This window comes from Alosa pseudoharengus, unplaced genomic scaffold (genome assembly GCF_046254945.1).
Source record: "Alosa pseudoharengus isolate Yale_2024_CS ecotype anadromous, Long Island Sound unplaced genomic scaffold, YU_APseudo_1.1 YU_APseudo_1.1_scf_48, whole genome shotgun sequence".
NCBI lineage: Eukaryota > Metazoa > Chordata > Actinopteri > Clupeiformes > Clupeidae > Alosa > Alosa pseudoharengus.
This window is the reverse complement of record NW_027468822.1, coordinates 240379-258015: the sequence shown is the minus strand read 5'-3', so window position 1 is coordinate 258015 and position 17637 is coordinate 240379. Positions and strand designations below refer to the sequence as shown.

The 17637-nt window shown below is 40.1% G+C and overlaps 1 protein-coding gene and 1 long non-coding RNA gene across 2 annotated transcripts; one reads left to right on the top strand and one right to left on the bottom strand.

The window, feature by feature from the left end:
* Nucleotides 1-3672: 3672 nt before the first annotated feature.
* Nucleotides 3673-16096, bottom strand: LOC143103566 (uncharacterized). Its single transcript, XR_012982890.1, has 5 exons — nucleotides 15846-16096; nucleotides 14432-14498; nucleotides 13766-14081; nucleotides 13585-13634; nucleotides 3673-3983 (listed from the first exon to the last, which is right to left on the bottom strand). It is a non-coding gene; the product is annotated as an uncharacterized LOC143103566 (long non-coding RNA).
* LOC143103555 (growth arrest and DNA damage-inducible protein GADD45 gamma-like) lies at nucleotides 10260-10931 on the top strand. Its single transcript, XM_076267287.1, has 3 exons — nucleotides 10260-10360; nucleotides 10486-10696; nucleotides 10818-10931. The coding sequence occupies exons 1-3, from the start codon at nucleotides 10260-10262 to the stop codon at nucleotides 10929-10931; spliced, it is 426 nt and encodes a 141-aa protein (XP_076123402.1).
* Nucleotides 16097-17637: the final 1541 nt, after the last annotated feature.

Sequence of the window (17637 nt, the reverse complement as noted above, 5' to 3'; positions counted from 1 at the left end):
GACAGTATATGAGAATGACAGTCTGTCTGTGTCTATGAGAGAGAACACAGTCTAGCAGAGTGTGTGTGTGTGAGAGAGAGAGAGAGAGAGAAAGAGAGAGAGATTGGGAGATTACAGTCTAACAGTGTGTATGTGTGTGTGTGTGTGTGTGAGTGAGACGTATAGACGTATATATACAAAGACGTATAGACGTATACAAAGTATATTTCTAACAAACCTAAAGAAGACTCCAGATGTTTGGTCTTTTGTGTTGCTTTTCTGCCTTCCATTCTGCTTGAATGATTTGACAGTCTGTTTTTGCCTCACCTACCAAGACACACCTACCAGTCCGGTCAAACCCCCATGTTCTCGCAGGACGGCACCTCTATTGTTTTCATCAGGAGGTGTGTAGGCACCCCCTGTTGGGAAGGAGCCTCGGCACCCTGTGTTTTACACTGTCCATTTCAGAGCCTAGTCTCTACCTTAGAGGTGGTCTTTGAACTTGTCCCTGGTTTGACCCCCTTGATGTCCCTGGTTTGACCCTCATGACCCTTATTTGAAGTGAGGAGAGGGAATGATGTGTTGTGTGACTAACTTGTGGGGATTTAGTGATATCAGGCACCTAGTCTAGATTTTTAAAGGTAGAAAAAAAAGCAGGATATATCAAGTTTTTTTTTAAAGAAAAGTTTATTTAAAACAAAAACAATTAAAACAACTATATAATATTTATTATAAAACACAAACTATATACACAATATTTACAAACACACACACACACACAAAGTGTCCGCTCAGGGAGGGCGAGCTGCCCCATCACACACACACACACACACACACACACACACACACACACACAAAGTGTCTGCTCAGCGAGGGGGAGCTGCCCCATCAGACACACACACACACACACACACACACACACACACACACACACACACACACACACACAAAGTGTCTGCTCAGGGAGGGGGAGCTGTCCCATCACAGGTCTAAAAACTCCAAATCAATTGTGTCATACGTGCACTGAAAAAAAACAAAAAGACAGAAGACATGTGGATATTGCTCTAGTGAAACTAAAATGGGATTCACAAGCCATGAAAATCAGAAGTGAATAGAATAATTATGGTCTGCTTTTGTCAAAAAATGTACAGTTAAAGTCAGAGCGGATTCACAGGACTGGAGAGAACACAGATTGCGGAGGGACATAGAGGGAATGCACTTGATTACTTGTTACTTGATTACTAGATTCATATTAACCTCTTGTGGGAACAGTTGGTCAAGGATAGCCATGGGGTCTTGGCTGTAATCTGGCCACTCAGGGATATTTGTGGCACCACTTGTTTCTGGGGCAACACCAGGCTCACTTAGCAGAATGGAAACGGAGAAAAATACATTAGTGAATGAACATGGCATTCCTAACTCTGCAAGATTCATGGCCTGTCTTCCAGACTACAGACTGCATTTGTGCAGCGCCACATTACAATACAGTTGTTTCCTGGCGATATACAGTCATTATTAAAGAGGAATGGTCAGGGAAAGTACAGTTAGTACTTCCTGGCTCATGTGGCCCACAGAGGATGAAGAGCTGCAACTAAGTACATGTCATTTCTAAAGCAAATTTAAAACAGCTCATGTTATGGTCATGTTCAGCACTGGCAAGAAAAGCATAAAACAATAACTGTAGCTGGGTTGTAATGAAATGGATGTATTATAAGAGAAGGACAAAAAAGGAGGAAAAACACACACACACACACACACACACACACACACACACACACACACACACACACACACAAAAAAAGTGAAAACGTAGAAAAGTGAAGTTAAAAATGAAACATCTGTGGTGGGCTTTCCAGAGTATGAGAGCGTGGTGGGAAAATCAGTTGATTGACCTGGAGGATTACATACTCCCGGGTCTCTTGGATACTCCTGCCTCATCTTCAACGACACGTGTGGGGGTAAAACATTCCAGGGAGGATGGTGCAGTGCCTTCTCCTGGCCCTCGACTGCTTCCTAACCTTTACCAAGTGGTTTTCCTTCGATACACTAATGGGATAGAGTAGGTCAGCGGGAATCCAACGGCGCCTCGTTAGGAAAAAAAAAAGTTAAAGAGTGGGGCTTGTTGAGGTCCTGTGTTGCATTGTGTCAATGTTGTGCAAGTCAGAGCCTTGCGTAGCCAAAGTGATGTAAAAAATATATGTGAAATGCCTGCATCAAGTACTCCCAGAAGAGCACAGAGTAATATCTTAGTGTTGACTGGTGTTCATACACATGTATGTTGATTGGCATCCATGTGTTTCACCATGTCTCAGTGATGACATTCAATCTCAGGGGGTTCTTAAATCCATTTCAGTCCCCAATGTGTCCAAAAATGTGCCTTGTGCTTGTTTGTTTTTTACATGAGATTATGAATGTGGTTATTATTATGCTGTTATCAACACTATATAAATACATTTTTGTTATGTCTTTAATCATTTGACATAAACAATATTGTAATAATGCAAAATGTTTACACAAAACAATTCCACAGTGATCATTAACCAGAATTCATGTTTTTAGCTATATAAAAGTTGACAAAAGAAGTGTGACACACACATGAATTTAGTTTATATTTAGAGCACTGCACTGCTGGGGATAGGTGGCAGAGGTCCCAGCATCGTCAGTTGTGAAATCAAGATCTGGTCTTTTTGAGGAACACACAAGAGAACAGGGGTGTCTCTTTCCAGCTTCAAGAAACTTCAAGACCCAACTCTTTAGAGAGCACCTCCTGTCTTAGCACTTACCCTGCATTACCCTCTCCACCCTGTACAGCACTACTTTCTTCTACACACTTCCCTCTATGTAGCTTGATTGTTAATCCTCGTTTGTAAGTCGCTTTGGATAAAAGCATCTTCTAAATGCATACATGTAATGTAATGTAATGTAATGTAATATTCACCTGTCCAGGACATGGTTCTGTTGTTCCCCAGGGCTACCCGGAACATTGTTCACCTGCAATAAGAGCCATGAAAATCAGAAGTGAAAAGAATAATTATGGTCTGCTTTTGTCAAAAAATGTACAGTTAAAGTCAGTAACAAAGAGCGGATTCACAGGACTGGAGAGAACACAGATTGCGGAGGGACATAGAGGGAATGCACTTGATTACTTGTTACTTGATTACTAGATTCATATTAACCTCTTGTGGGAACAGTTGGTCAAGGATAGCCATGGGGTCTTGGCTGTAATCTGGCCACTCAGGGATATTTGTGGCACCACTTGTTTCTGGGGCAACACCAGGCTCACTTAGCAGAATGGAAACGGAGAAAAATACATTAGTGAATGAACATGGCATTCCTAACTCTGCAAGATTCATGGCCTGTCTTCCAGACTACAGACTGCATTTGTGCAGCGCCACATTACAATACAGTTGTTTCCTGGCGATATACAGTCATTATTAAAGAGGAATGGTCAGGGAAAGTACAGTTAGTACTTCCTGGCTCATGTGGCCCACAGAGGATGAAGAGCTGCAACTAAGTACATGTCATTTCTAAAGCAAATTTAAAACAGCTCATGTTATGGTCATGTTCAGCACTGGCAAGAAAAGCATAAAACAATAACTGTAGCTGGGTTGTAATGAAATGGATGTATTATAAGAGAAGGACAAAAAAGGAGGAAAAACACACACACACACACACACACACACACACACACACACACACACACACACACACACAAAAAAAGTGAAAACGTAGAAAAGTGAAGTTAAAAATGAAACATCTGTGGTGGGCTTTCCAGAGTATGAGAGCGTGGTGGGAAAATCAGTTGATTGACCTGGAGGATTACATACTCCCGGGTCTCTTGGATACTCCTGCCTCATCTTCAACGACACGTGTGGGGGTAAAACATTCCAGGGAGGATGGTGCAGTGCCTTCTCCTGGCCCTCGACTGCTTCCTAACCTTTACCAAGTGGTTTTCCTTCGATACACTAATGGGATAGAGTAGGTCAGCGGGAATCCAACGGCGCCTCGTTAGGAAAAAAAAAAGTTAAAGAGTGGGGCTTGTTGAGGTCCTGTGTTGCATTGTGTCAATGTTGTGCAAGTCAGAGCCTTGCGTAGCCAAAGTGATGTAAAAAATATATGTGAAATGCCTGCATCAAGTACTCCCAGAAGAGCACAGAGTAATATCTTAGTGTTGACTGGTGTTCATACACATGTATGTTGATTGGCATCCATGTGTTTCACCATGTCTCAGTGATGACATTCAATCTCAGGGGGTTCTTAAATCCATTTCAGTCCCCAATGTGTCCAAAAATGTGCCTTGTGCTTGTTTGTTTTTTACATGAGATTATGAATGTGGTTATTATTATGCTGTTATCAACACTATATAAATACATTTTTGTTATGTCTTTAATCATTTGACATAAACAATATTGTAATAATGCAAAATGTTTACACAAAACAATTCCACAGTGATCATTAACCAGAATTCATGTTTTTAGCTATATAAAAGTTGACAAAAGAAGTGTGACACACACATGAATTTAGTTTATATTTAGAGCACTGCACTGCTGGGGATAGGTGGCAGAGGTCCCAGCATCGTCAGTTGTGAAATCAAGATCTGGTCTTTTTGAGGAACACACAAGAGAACAGGGGTGTCTCTTTCCAGCTTCAAGAAACTTCAAGACCCAACTCTTTAGAGAGCACCTCCTGTCTTAGCACTTACCCTGCATTACCCTCTCCACCCTGTACAGCACTACTTTCTTCTACACACTTCCCTCTATGTAGCTTGATTGTTAATCCTCGTTTGTAAGTCGCTTTGGATAAAAGCATCTTCTAAATGCATACATGTAATGTAATGTAATGTAATGTAATATTCACCTGTCCAGGACATGGTTCTGTTGTTCCCCAGGGCTACCCGGAACATTGTTCACCTGCAATACAAGCCATGAAAATCAGAAGTGAAAAGAATAATTATGGTCTGCTTTTGTCAAAAAATGTACAGTTAAAGTCAGTAACAAAGAGCGGATTCACAGGACTGGAGAGAACACAGATTGCGGAGGGACATAGAGGGAATGCACTTGATTACTTGTTACTTGATTACTAGATTCATATTAACCTCTTGTGGGAACAGTTGGTCAAGGATAGCCATGGGGTCTTGGCTGTAATCTGGCCACTCAGGGATATTTGTGGCACCACTTGTTTCTGGGGCAACACCAGGCTCACTTAGCAGAATGGAAACGGAGAAAAATACATTAGTGAATGAACATGGCATTCCTAACTCTGCAAGATTCATGGCCTGTCTTCCAGACTACAGACAGCATTTGTGCAGCGCCACATTACAATACAGTTGTTTCCTGGCGATATACAGTCATTATTAAAGAGGAATGGTCAGGGAAAGTACAGTTAGTACTTCCTGGCTCATGTGGCCCACAGAGGATGAAGAGCTGCAACTAAGTACATGTACATTGTTAATCCTCGTTTGTAAGTCGCTTTGGATAAAAGCATCTGCTAAATGCATACATGTAATGTAATGTAATGTAATATTCACCTGTCCAGGACATGGTTCTGTTCCCCAGGGCTACCCGGAACATTGTTCACCTGCAATACAAACAAACAGCGATTTATGTAAATTTCCTAACCCCTAAGCTTGGATCATCTACAGAAACAACAGCAATGAAAACAACAAATACACACACACACACACAAAACAAGTTAAGAAAAAAATCATACCACTTCATTTGATGATACATCTGCCGTGGAGCATCCTGGCTTCTTTAGCACAAAAAATCCCTTGCTCTCCAATCTGTCTATTAGTGCACGGCAGGGATCTGTGCTGTTCACCAACTCAGCAATCTCCCTGTATTCCCAACTTCTGGCCACCTTGGTCCAGTCTTTTTGGGATATCTTTGCTTGCCTGAGTCGTTCTTTCCGCATTTCCTTCGTGTCTTTTTTCATGCAGACCTTTCTCATATGAGTGGACAAATTTTCGTATGGCTTTTTGCAGTTGAGACAGTAAAGGATTCGCCTGTCAGGTCCGTCCCTATAAAAAACATAAATAAACAATGATTTACACACTGTTACAACTGGCTCATGCAGACACGTGCAAACACATGCAGAAACAACGGAAGAGTGGATAGGCCTAAAGAGGTTCATCACAATCCACATACACAGAGTCATGAGATCACTGGGATGTGCAATCCCATTTTTAAAACATCAACCTGCCAGGGACTGCAGATGAAAACTAGTTAGTGACTAAATCTGGTGCATTTACATGTTAAGGTCCTGTTGATTGACTGTTGGTACAGTGTTCCTTTGCACTTCAAGGCAGGGGTTACCTAGAAATCAAAATGAAAAATAAAGGAAATGACACTGTTATTATATGACACTGTTATAAGCAAACTTTTCACAGAATGAGGCGAATTTAGATAGATAGATAGATAGATAGATAGATAGATAGATAGATAGATACTTTATTGATCCCCAGGGGAAATTCAAGGTCTCAGTAGCATACAGACAACACACACACATTCACTAACAGCAGAAAAAGTAATTAAAGTATATAATATAAAAACACAACTAAGCAAGGACAGTAGAAGAGAAATAATATACTAAATATACTAAAATACAAATTATACTAACTAACACTTAATCTATTAAGACTTAACTAACTAACTAACACTTAATCAATTCTAAAAAACAGTATACACAGGAGGGAGGGGTTATGCACATGTGCTAATATAGCACGCAAACAGTGAGGTTCATGGCTGGTGGTAAGAAGTTGATTTAGTCACTCACTTTCTGTGTGTCTACCACTGTCCCCAGCAACAAAAGGGGTGTATCTTAAAGTGTGTGTGTGTGTGTGTGTGTGTGTGTGTGTGAAGCACCCCCCGCGATCTCCTGGGTGATCTACCTAGGAGCAGGTAAAAATTGGTTTCTTGATCCCTACATATCTCTGACAACAAATTTAATCTTACATTTTAGAAGATTCACATTTTAGACGATACTTTTATGTCTCTGGGACAAAAACTCGCGGAGCTGTAATAGTAGGGGAGAGCCGGGACAGTTGAAACACTTTTAAATTAAACGTAATTTACAAAGCGATCTTACCACACTGAAAGCTAATATTTGGTCACTAGTAAGCTACATCTGTCCTCTGTCAAATACAAATGCATTTTCAGCTTTGAACAAAACCGTTCAGGAATTATTACAGCAAAAGTGGGACGTGCGTTTTGTTTCATTCGTCCCTCCAGGTCGGGACAGTTGAAACCACATAAGGGGACGAATGAAACATACAGTTTAAGCCATATAAACGTCCCACAACTTCAAAATGTTACTACATATCATGAATAGTACTCCCAAAAGGTGTTATTTTAGATAGATTGTTGCAGGGCTATACGTCTTCGTGCATGTCTGTTTACAATTCATTGCCATCATCGTGAAGCGTGTATGAAGCGGTTTTTGAAATATCATGTCCTGTGGATGATTCTGCCATGTTTATAGCTAGAATGGTAAGCTTTCCCATTTATATCATGTTTATATTGTTGAAAATGTCGTTTCACTAGGTTTTTACGTGGGTTAGACCACTGCACATCCAAATAAGTAGGCTTAACGACCCATCGGCCGTCAGTCTCCATAGGATAACATGGGAAAACTCAACCCCCTACCTGGTGGGCCCAAATGTATTTTCATCTTCCTAAAACTGTTTTTCCATGTCTCACCTCCGTAGATGATTGTTTAAACACAGATATTTGTGCATTTAATTAAAATACATGGAGGTACAGCCTGTTCGGGACGATTGAAACACTTGTTTCAATCGTCCCGACACAGACATATGACACTATAGCTTGTTTTGCTTTCCATGTAAACAAGCATGCGATATGAAAGTCTGGGATTGTGGAGAACACTAAATGGTGTACTGAATAAGCATTAAGTCGAAACTTTAAATGAAAAACACTGATTAATAATCGAAAAAATGTAACCGCTAATGAAGTTTACTTTTGCGCATTGAAACTCGTTTATCGCCTGTAACTCCGTGATAAAATGACATAGCAGGAAGATATTTGGCTGATAGAAGGAGGTTAACATGCTCTATGTTTTGACCAAAGGACGTCTGTTTATTTTTGCATTATTTTGACTATGACTAGCTCCAGTCTCAACAGCACATATACTTTGTCCACACGCATCTCATTCAGTTAGAACACACATATCCCCTCTCCGCTTTCTCTCACTCCATCCCTGCGCACGGGGCTCTCTTAAAAGTGACCCCAAAGACTTTGTTTACAGGCCTTAACATCACTGCACTGACAAACTTTATCATCAACAAATCAAGTTTCCATGGGCTTACCTTTAGCTGATTCCTTTGCTGCTGATAATTCTTCGTTGCTGTCTGTAAGCTACGTCTTCTCAGTTAAAGACGGGGGTGTGTGTGCCTGTTTTAAGGGCGGGCTGACGTCATGTTTTGGAGGTCGCGCTCTGCAATGATAGGCCGAGACAAGGGTAGCCTAAAAGACTGCTCTATGGCAATACTGCTCCCCTATGGCGATATTGGTGAGCAGATTAAACATCCATACTTGCGTCAAGTAGGCTAAATTATCTAGCAAGACTCTTTCCTACAAACCCCCTTCCCATGACATACCTTGCGACAGTCTCAAACCCATCATTGCCCTTAACAATGTGGACTATCCTATCCACACATCCATTGTTATTGTATAACACAATGTGTAAACCTAAACTTTAACAAGGCCCTGCCATTTGGACTTTGAGGAAATAACAGTCAGAAATAATAATTATAATACGAATATAAAGTGTTTCAAAGTAAAAAAAAAAAGAATATTAAAGTGTGTTATTGTTAACTGAAATGTTGACTGAAGTAAGAAAGTTGAAAAAAAAAACCTATTGTGAATGCAATAAATGAAGTTTCCAAGTGTTGTAAAATATTCCCTTGTGTACAAGCCTGTAAAATAAGGTATAATTCAAATCTAAAAATTATTAACGAATAAAGGAACACTCCAAGAAATTTATAAAACAGGTTGTGTCCTTTTCTGGTGTGTAGTAAGCTTTAAAACACTTTTAAAGTGTATGTGCAAAAAACCTCAGAGTGAAAAGGGCGCAGGGAATTGTTTTGGCCAGTTGGCTCCGCCACTGGTAATGTAGGCTAATGGGAGATGTGAAATGAGCTCTAAAAAGAGTGCTTCTGATAGTGCTTCTGGAAAAGGAAGAGTGTAAATGTTAGGGCCCTGAAGTAATTGATAGCTGACAAAATGTATGTCGCTTTGGATAAAAGCTTCTGCTAAATGCATAAATGTAATCACATATGACTCTTTCCTAGCATGTTTTCACTCTGGGCCCTCTAGTGACATAGGAGAATGACAGTCTGTGTCTATGAGAGAGAACACAGTCTAGCAGAGTGTGTGTGTGTGTGTGCGTGTGTGTGTGTGTGAGAGATAGAGATAGAGAGATTGGGAGATTACAGTCTAACAGTGTGTATGTGTGTGTGTATGTGTGTGTGTGTGTCTGTGTGTGTGAGTGAGACGTATCAGAGAGAGAGAGAGAGAGAGAGAGAGAGAGAGAGAGAGAGAGAGAGATCTCCACATGTGTTGCACGGCAGCTCATGTGGTGCACTGTAACAGGTCTGCACATGTGGTTTGCAGATAGCAGATTTAAGCACCAACCACAATTTGTCATTTCACTGCAAGTATTTCAAGTGGTTGCACTGTCTGTTGAAAGTTTGTGTAGTGGATTACATCGAGGTTTCACAGGTAATGGCAGAAAAACCAGAGGAAACCATCTCTGACAACAAAACACCAAAATGGATGAGGAGGACTAATCCAAAATAATAAGGAATGCGTGGAGGTTGCTATCAGAACAAGAGGCTTTTGCGTAATAGTCAAAAGATAATGCGCCTTTACTGTAGCGGTAGAGGAAATAATAGCGTTTAAAATGTCCATTTCAATTGTAGCCTAATAATGCACTGTTGAGCGTTTTAAATCCGAAATAATAAGGAATGTGAGGAGGTTGCTATTAACTTTAAATCTACAATCAAAACTATCTACAGCCTATGACGCAAATTGAATAGCCATGTCCAATAGCCAACTATCCTAATAGAAAACTGATAGCTTTCCTGGCTAAATGGTATAAATTAGGCCTATTAGACAACATACATTGTGCTGACGACCCAAATAAAATCTCCTGCGACCCACCCGTGGGTCGCGACCCAGTCTTTGGGAAACACTGATTTAGCCTAGGCCTACTGCGCAATTGCTTACAATAGTGATTTAACTCGTTATTCTCTTATCCACAGAATGCAGGTCATCGGTACTGCTTTGGAAGAGCTACTCGTTTCGGCGAAGAATCAAGATTGCTTGACAGTCGGGGTACATGAATCAGCAAAAGTCATGAATGTGTAAGTAAAGCAGCGAATATTTCTGGATAAGAAATCTTTCTGGAACCTGATAAATATATCTGCTATTGTTACATGACATGGTTATTTGAATCAGTTTCTAACCAAGTGTCATTGTCATTCAACAGTTATCCAGACAATGTGGCATGCTGCGTCTTAGTGATTGACGAGGAGTACGAATGCGACATTGCCCGTCAGATTCACTTCACCCTCATCCAGGCTTTTTGCTTTGAAAACGACATCAACATCGTGAGGGTGAATGACATCGAGCGCCTTGCCAGTATCGTTGGCATTGACGAGTCGGAGGAATCTAAAGACGTTCACTGCATTCTTATCACGGTAGGCTACACTTTTGCATCACTTCAGTTCCTGTTTAACCTATCATGACATTTATGTTGCAGCTATTTGTAGGTTAAGTTCGTGTTTAGGTCATACTAATTCTTGTGCCTTGTTATTGCAGAGCCCAAATGTGGACTCGTGGAAGGATCCTGCTTTGGACAAACTCCGGCTGTTCTGCAAAGAGAGCCGCGGCATGTACGAGTGGGTGCCGACAATTACCCTCCCCGAGCGCTGAACTGGGCCACTTCTCTACGCTTCTGCAACAGAAGGAGAAGGAACCTATTCCGGATCACCGAGTGTGAAGTTCCCACTCTGATAGCGGAGGATGTAAAGCGAACCTCCAGATTTCGGGGACTCTCTCTGGAATTCCGTGCTGGCGCTGACTGGATGGGTACAGGAGTCGACCGGGTCGTGGATTATGGGACATTTCTGACAGACAAAATCACTGAGTCATCTTTGTTATGCCGATATGATGGAAAAGAGATGTTCTACACTAAAACCAAAATGCAATGATGTTGTTAAACAATTTGCAGACATAAATAAACATTTCAAAGGTTTATCCATTATCACTTGTGTCAGTTGCTTGTTTGGTATGTAATAATAATAATAATAATAATAATAATAATTTTGCAGTAAAAACTGGAATCTTTTTGGAACGAAACCCCCTTTCATCCTCCTTTGCCCATCGTGTCACTCAAAAGCTGTTGTTCATGTCACCCCGAGCACATGGCTACTTACCATATGACGTATTAAAGGCACCAGCACACATTTAAAGCAACAAGGCCTGTTTTTTAAAAGGTGCATTTATGTTTGCATGGTTTTAGCCTTATGAATGGCTCAAAGTTAGTAAAGTAAAGTAAAGTTAAACATTGATTTTATGACTTGTTTCTGCATTTTTGTTTTGGAGTTATTTGCATAGTTTTAGCCTTATGAATGGCTCCAGGTTGAGTTAAAAAGAATGTAAATAGACAAAGACAAGGTTGTAATCAATGAAATGTTTATTATAAATATTTAAAATGTAGAACAGGGCAATCAAACAGACAATAATAGTAATAATAATAAAAATATAACAATAATAATAAAAAATATAACAATTATAATACAATGGTCCTGAAGTAATTGATAGCTGACAAAATGTATGTCGCTTTGGATAAAAGCGTCTGCTAAATGCATAAATGTAATCACATATGACTCTTTTAATAGCATGTTTTCACTCTGGGCCCTTTAGCGACAGTATATGAGAATGACAGTCTGTCTGTGTCTATGAGAGAGAACACAGTCTAGCAGAGTGTGTGTGTGTGTGTGTGTGTGTGTGTGTGTGTGTGTGTGTGAGAGAGAGAGAGAGAGAGAGAGAGAGAAAGACTCCAGATGTTTGGTCTTTTGTGTTGCTTTTCTGCCTTCCATTCTGCTCAAATAAAGTGGTTGAATGATTTGACAGTCTGTTTTTGCCTCACCTACCAAGACACACCTACCAGTCCGGTCAAACCCCCATGTTCTCGCAGGACGGCACCTCTATTGTTTTCATCAGGAGGTGTGTAGGCACCCCCTGTTGGGAAGGAGCCTCGGCACCCTGTGTTTTACACTGTCCATTTCAGACCCTAGTCTCTACCTTACAGGTGGTCTTTGAACTTGAACACACACACACACACAAAGTGTCTGCTCAGGGAGGGGGAGCTGCCCCATCACACACACACACACACACACCACACACACACACACACACACACACACACACACACACACACACACACACACACACACACACACACACAGTGTCTGCTCAGGGAGGGGGAGCTGCCCCATCACAGGTTTCAAAACTCCTCCCAATCGATTGTGTCATACGTGAACTGAAAAAAACCAAAAAGACAGAAGACATGTGGATATTGCTCTAGTGAAACTAAAATGGGATTCACAAGCCATGAAAATTAGAAGTGAAAAGAATAATTATGGTCTGCTTTTGTCAAAAAATTTACAGTTAAAGTCAGTAACAAAGATTCACAGGACTGGAGAGAACACAGATTGCAGAGGGAAAATACAATGGTCCTTAGGAAAAAAAAAAGTTAAAGAGTGGGGCTTGTTGAGGTCCTGTGTTGCATTGTGTCAATGTTGTGCAAGTCAGAGCCTTGCGTAGCCAAAGTGATGTAAAAAATATATGTGAAATGCCTGCATCAAGTACTCCCAGAAGAGCACAGAGTAATATCTTAGTGTTGACTGGTGTTCATACACATGTATGTTGATTGGCATCCATGTGTTTCACCATGTCTCAGTGATGACATTCAATCTCAGGGGGTTCTTAAATCCATTTCAGTCCCCAATGTGTCCAAAAATGTGCCTTGTGCTTGTTTGTTTTTTACATGAGATTATGAATGTGGTTATTATTATGCTGTTATCAACACTATATAAATACATTTTTGTTATGTCTTTAATCATTTGACATAAACAATATTGTAATAATGCAAAATGTTTACACAAAACAATTCCACAGTGATCATTAACCAGAATTCATGTTTTTAGCTATATAAAAGTTGACAAAATAAGTGTGACACACACATGAATTTAGTTTATATTTAGAGCACTGCACTGCTGGGGATAGGTGGCAGAGGTCCCAGCATCGTCAGTTGTGAAATCAAGATCTGGTCTTTTTGAGGAACACACAAGAGAACAGGGGTGTCTCTTTCCAGCTTCAAGAAACTTCAAGACCCAACTCTTTAGAGAGCACCTCCTGTCTTAGCACTTACCCTGCATTACCCTCTCCACCCTGTACAGCACTACTTTCTTCTACACACTTCCCTCTATGTAGCTTGATTGTTAATCCTCGTTTGTAAGTCGCTTTGGATAAAAGCATCTGCTAAATGCATACATGTAATGTAATGTAATGTAATATTCACCTGTCCAGGACATGGTTCTGTTCCCCAGGGCTACCCGGAACATTGTTCACCTGCAATACAAACAAACAGCGATTTATGTAAATTTCCTAACCCCTAAGCTTGGATCATCTACAGAAACAACAGCAATGAAAACAACAAATACACACACACACACACAAAACAAGTTAAGAAAAAAACATACCACTTCTTTTTCATTTGTAACGACATCTGCCGTGGAGCGTCCTGGGTTATTGAGCACAAAAAAGCCTTTGCTCTCCAATCTCTCAATGAGTGCACGGCAGGGATCTGCGCTGTTCATTAACTCCGCGATCTCACCGTATTCCCAACTTCTGGCCACCTTGGTCCAGTCTTTTTGGGATGTCTTTGCTTGCCTGAGTCGTTCTTTCTGCATTACCTCCGTGTCTTTTTTCATGCAGACCTTTCTCATATGCGTGGACAAGTTTTCATACGGCTTTTTGCATTTAAGGCAGTAAATGATTTGCCTGTCAGGTCCGTCCCTATAAAAAACATAAATAAACAATGATTTACACACTGTTACAACTGGCTCATGCAGACACGTGCAAACACATGCAGAAACAACGGAAGAGTGGATAGGCCTAAAGAGGTTCATCACAATCCACATACACAGAGTCATGAGATCACTGGGATGTGCAATCCCATTTTTAAAATATCAACCTGCCAGGGACTGCAGATGAAAACTAGTTAGTGACTAAACCTGGTGCATTTACATGTTAAGGTCCTGTTGATTGATGTACACTGTTCCTTTCTTTCTTAAAATACATGCAAATAGACAATTGAGATGTATTATTAAGGAATTAGCAAGTATTCAGCGTTTTCTAATTCTTACATTGTATGCCACTTCAACAGCTGTCGATTTAAGTCAAACAACAAATGCACTTCAAGGCAGGGGTTACCTAGAAATCAAAATGAAAAATGAAGGAAATGACACTGTTATTACATGACACTGTTATAAGCAAACTTTTCACAGAATGAGGTGAATTTAGATAGATAGATAGATAGATAGATAGATAGATATATACTTTATTGATCCCCAGTGGAAATTCAAGGTCTCAGTAGCACACAGACAATACACACACATTCACTAACAGCAGAAAAAGTAATTAAAGTATATAATATAAAAACACAACTAAGCAAGGACAGTAGAAGATAAAGAATATAGTAAATATACTAAAATACAAATTATACTAACTAACACTTTATATAAATCAATTCTAAAAAACAGTATACACATAGTTGTGATTAATCAATCAAGAGGCACTTGCAATGACTGAGGCAGGGACTGAGCCTGTTATTCTCTGTGCATAGTAAGGTAAGGTAAGGTTCTCTGTGTGAGTGAGTGCAATGGTGATAGTGGTCATGGTGATAGTGCAAATGAGTAAGTCCAACAGTGTAACAATGCAGAAATAAAGTCTATATATATATATATATATATATATAACTATTTTAAGAAAAGGTATAAGTGTGGCCACAGCTCGGCTGTGGCATGGAGGGAGGGGTTATGCACATGTGCTAATGTGCTATCAGTGAGGCAGAAAGACAGTGGTAAAAGTTGCTAGTGGATTTAGTCACTCACTTTCTGTGTGTCTGCCACTGTCCCCAGCAACAAAAGAGGTGTGTCTTAAAGTGTGTGTGTGTGTCTGTGTGTGTGTGTCGCACCCCCGCGATCTCCTCCTTTTGTGATCTCCACTGGTATTATACTACCCCTCCCCCAAATAGGTCAATGGGACCAGTAAAAATAGAGCTGCACAGTCCCGAAATGATATGTTGTATGCTTATGAGTTATGCCGTAGCTGGTTAGCCTAAGACATGCTGTAAAACTCTTTAGATACGGATTTTTCCAAACGTCAATGGGACAAATGAATGGGAAGCTTACATCCGGCACCTAACCGCGTTTTGGCTGTGGGCGGGACTGTGCAGCTCTATTGGTTTCTTGCTTCCTACAAATCTCTGACAACATATTCAATCTTACATTCTATCTGAAAGTGGTTAGCAAATGAACGAGGATTTTGGTTTTATCTGCGGATTTATTTTTGCATTATTTTGAATATGACTAGCTCCAGTCTCAACAGCACGTTCCACAAGCATCTCATTCTCAGTTCGAAAAACCTCTCCGCTTTCTCTCACTCCATCCCTGCGCACGGGGCTCTCTTAAAAGTGACCCCAAAGACTTTGTTTACAGGCCTTAACATCACTGCACTGACAAACTTTATCATCAACAAATCAAGTTTCCATGGACTTACCTTTAGCTGATTCCTTTGCTGCTGATAATTCTTCGTTGCTGTCTGTAAGCTACGTCTTCTCAGTTAAAGACGGGGGTGTGTGTGCCTGTTTTAAGGGCGGGCTGACGTCATGTTTTGGAGGTCGCGCTCTGCAATGATAGGCCGAGACAAGGATAGCCTAAAAGACTGCTCTATGGCAATACTGCTCCCCTATGGCGATATTGGTGAGCAGATTAAACATCCATACTTGCGTCAAGTAGGCTAAATTATTGTAAACCTTGATATGTTCAGGGGGAGATTCTCTGCATAGTATATAAAGGATTCACGTACAAACGAGTTCAAACTGAAAAGCGTGTTTATTCCAGGTTTATTCACCAGCCACTTTCCCTCTTCTTCCTTGCCACTTCCTCTCTCCCCGCTAAGCATTCTGGGCCTTGTAGTTCTGGCCAGGTATTACAGTACATTATCTAGCAAGATACTTTCCTACAAACCCCCTTCCCATGACATACCTTGCGACTGTCTCAAACCCATCATTGCCCTTAACAATGTGGACTATCCTATCCACACATCCATTGTTACTGTATAACACAATGTGTAACCTTAACTTTAACAAGGCCCTGCTATTTGGACTTTAAGGAAATAACAGTCAGACATAATAATTATAATACGAATATAGAGTGTTTCAAAGTAAAAAAATGAATACTAAAGTGTGTTATTGTTAACTGAAATGTTGACTGAAGGAAGAAAGTTGAAAAAAAAAAACCTATTGTGAATGCAATAAATGAAGTTTCCAAGTGTTGTAAAATATTCCCTTGTGTATAAGCCTGTAAAATAAGGTCTAATTCAAATCTAAAAATTATTAACGAATAAAGGAACACTCCAAGAAATTTATAAAACAGGTTGTGTCCTTTTCTGGTGTGTAGTAAGCTTTAAAACACTTTTAAAGTGTATGTGCAAAAAACCTCAAAGTGAAAAGGGTGCAGGGAATTGTTTTGGCCAGTTGGCTCCGCCACTGGTAATGTAGGCTAATGGGAGATGTGAAATGAGCTCTAAAAAGAGTGCTTCTGATAGTGCTTCTGGAAAAGGAATAGTGTAAATGTTAGGGCCCTGAAGTAATTGATAGCTGACAAAATGTATGTCGCTTTGGATAAAAGCGTCTGCTAAATGCATAAATGTAATCACATATGACTTTTATTAGCATGTTTTCACTCTGAGAACACAGTCTAGCAGAGTGTGTGCGTGTGTGTGTGAGAGAGAGAGAGAGAGATTGGGAGATTACAGTCTAACAGTGTGTGTGTGTGTGTGTGTGTGAGACAGTGCACATTATGTGCTCATTGTAATAATGGAGCAATAGAGGATGAATTACATTTCCTCACCGACTACCTACAATGATATAGAATATATTCACCCTGTATTCATTACTCTCAAAAATGAACTAAAACTTCCATTCCTCCTGGGTGAGATAGTCACTTACCCAACTTGCCTCAAAATACCTACAGTCCTGCCACATTTTGAGAGAGGAGTCAACCAAATAATATAAACAAAGCACAATGCTCTTTTTTATTGTCATTATTATTATTATTGTTATGTTTTATTATTATTCATTTATTCACCTATTTCACTGCTATTTTATCTCTTTTTTTAAATATTATTATTATTATTTTTTAATTTTCTTTTTACATCTTTATTACCTGCTTTGGCAATATTGTATCTACATTCATGCCAATAAAGATTCTTGACAGAGAGAGAGAGAGAGAGAGAGAGAGAGAGAACAGTCTAGCAGAGAGTGTGTGTGTGTGTGAGTGAGAGAGCG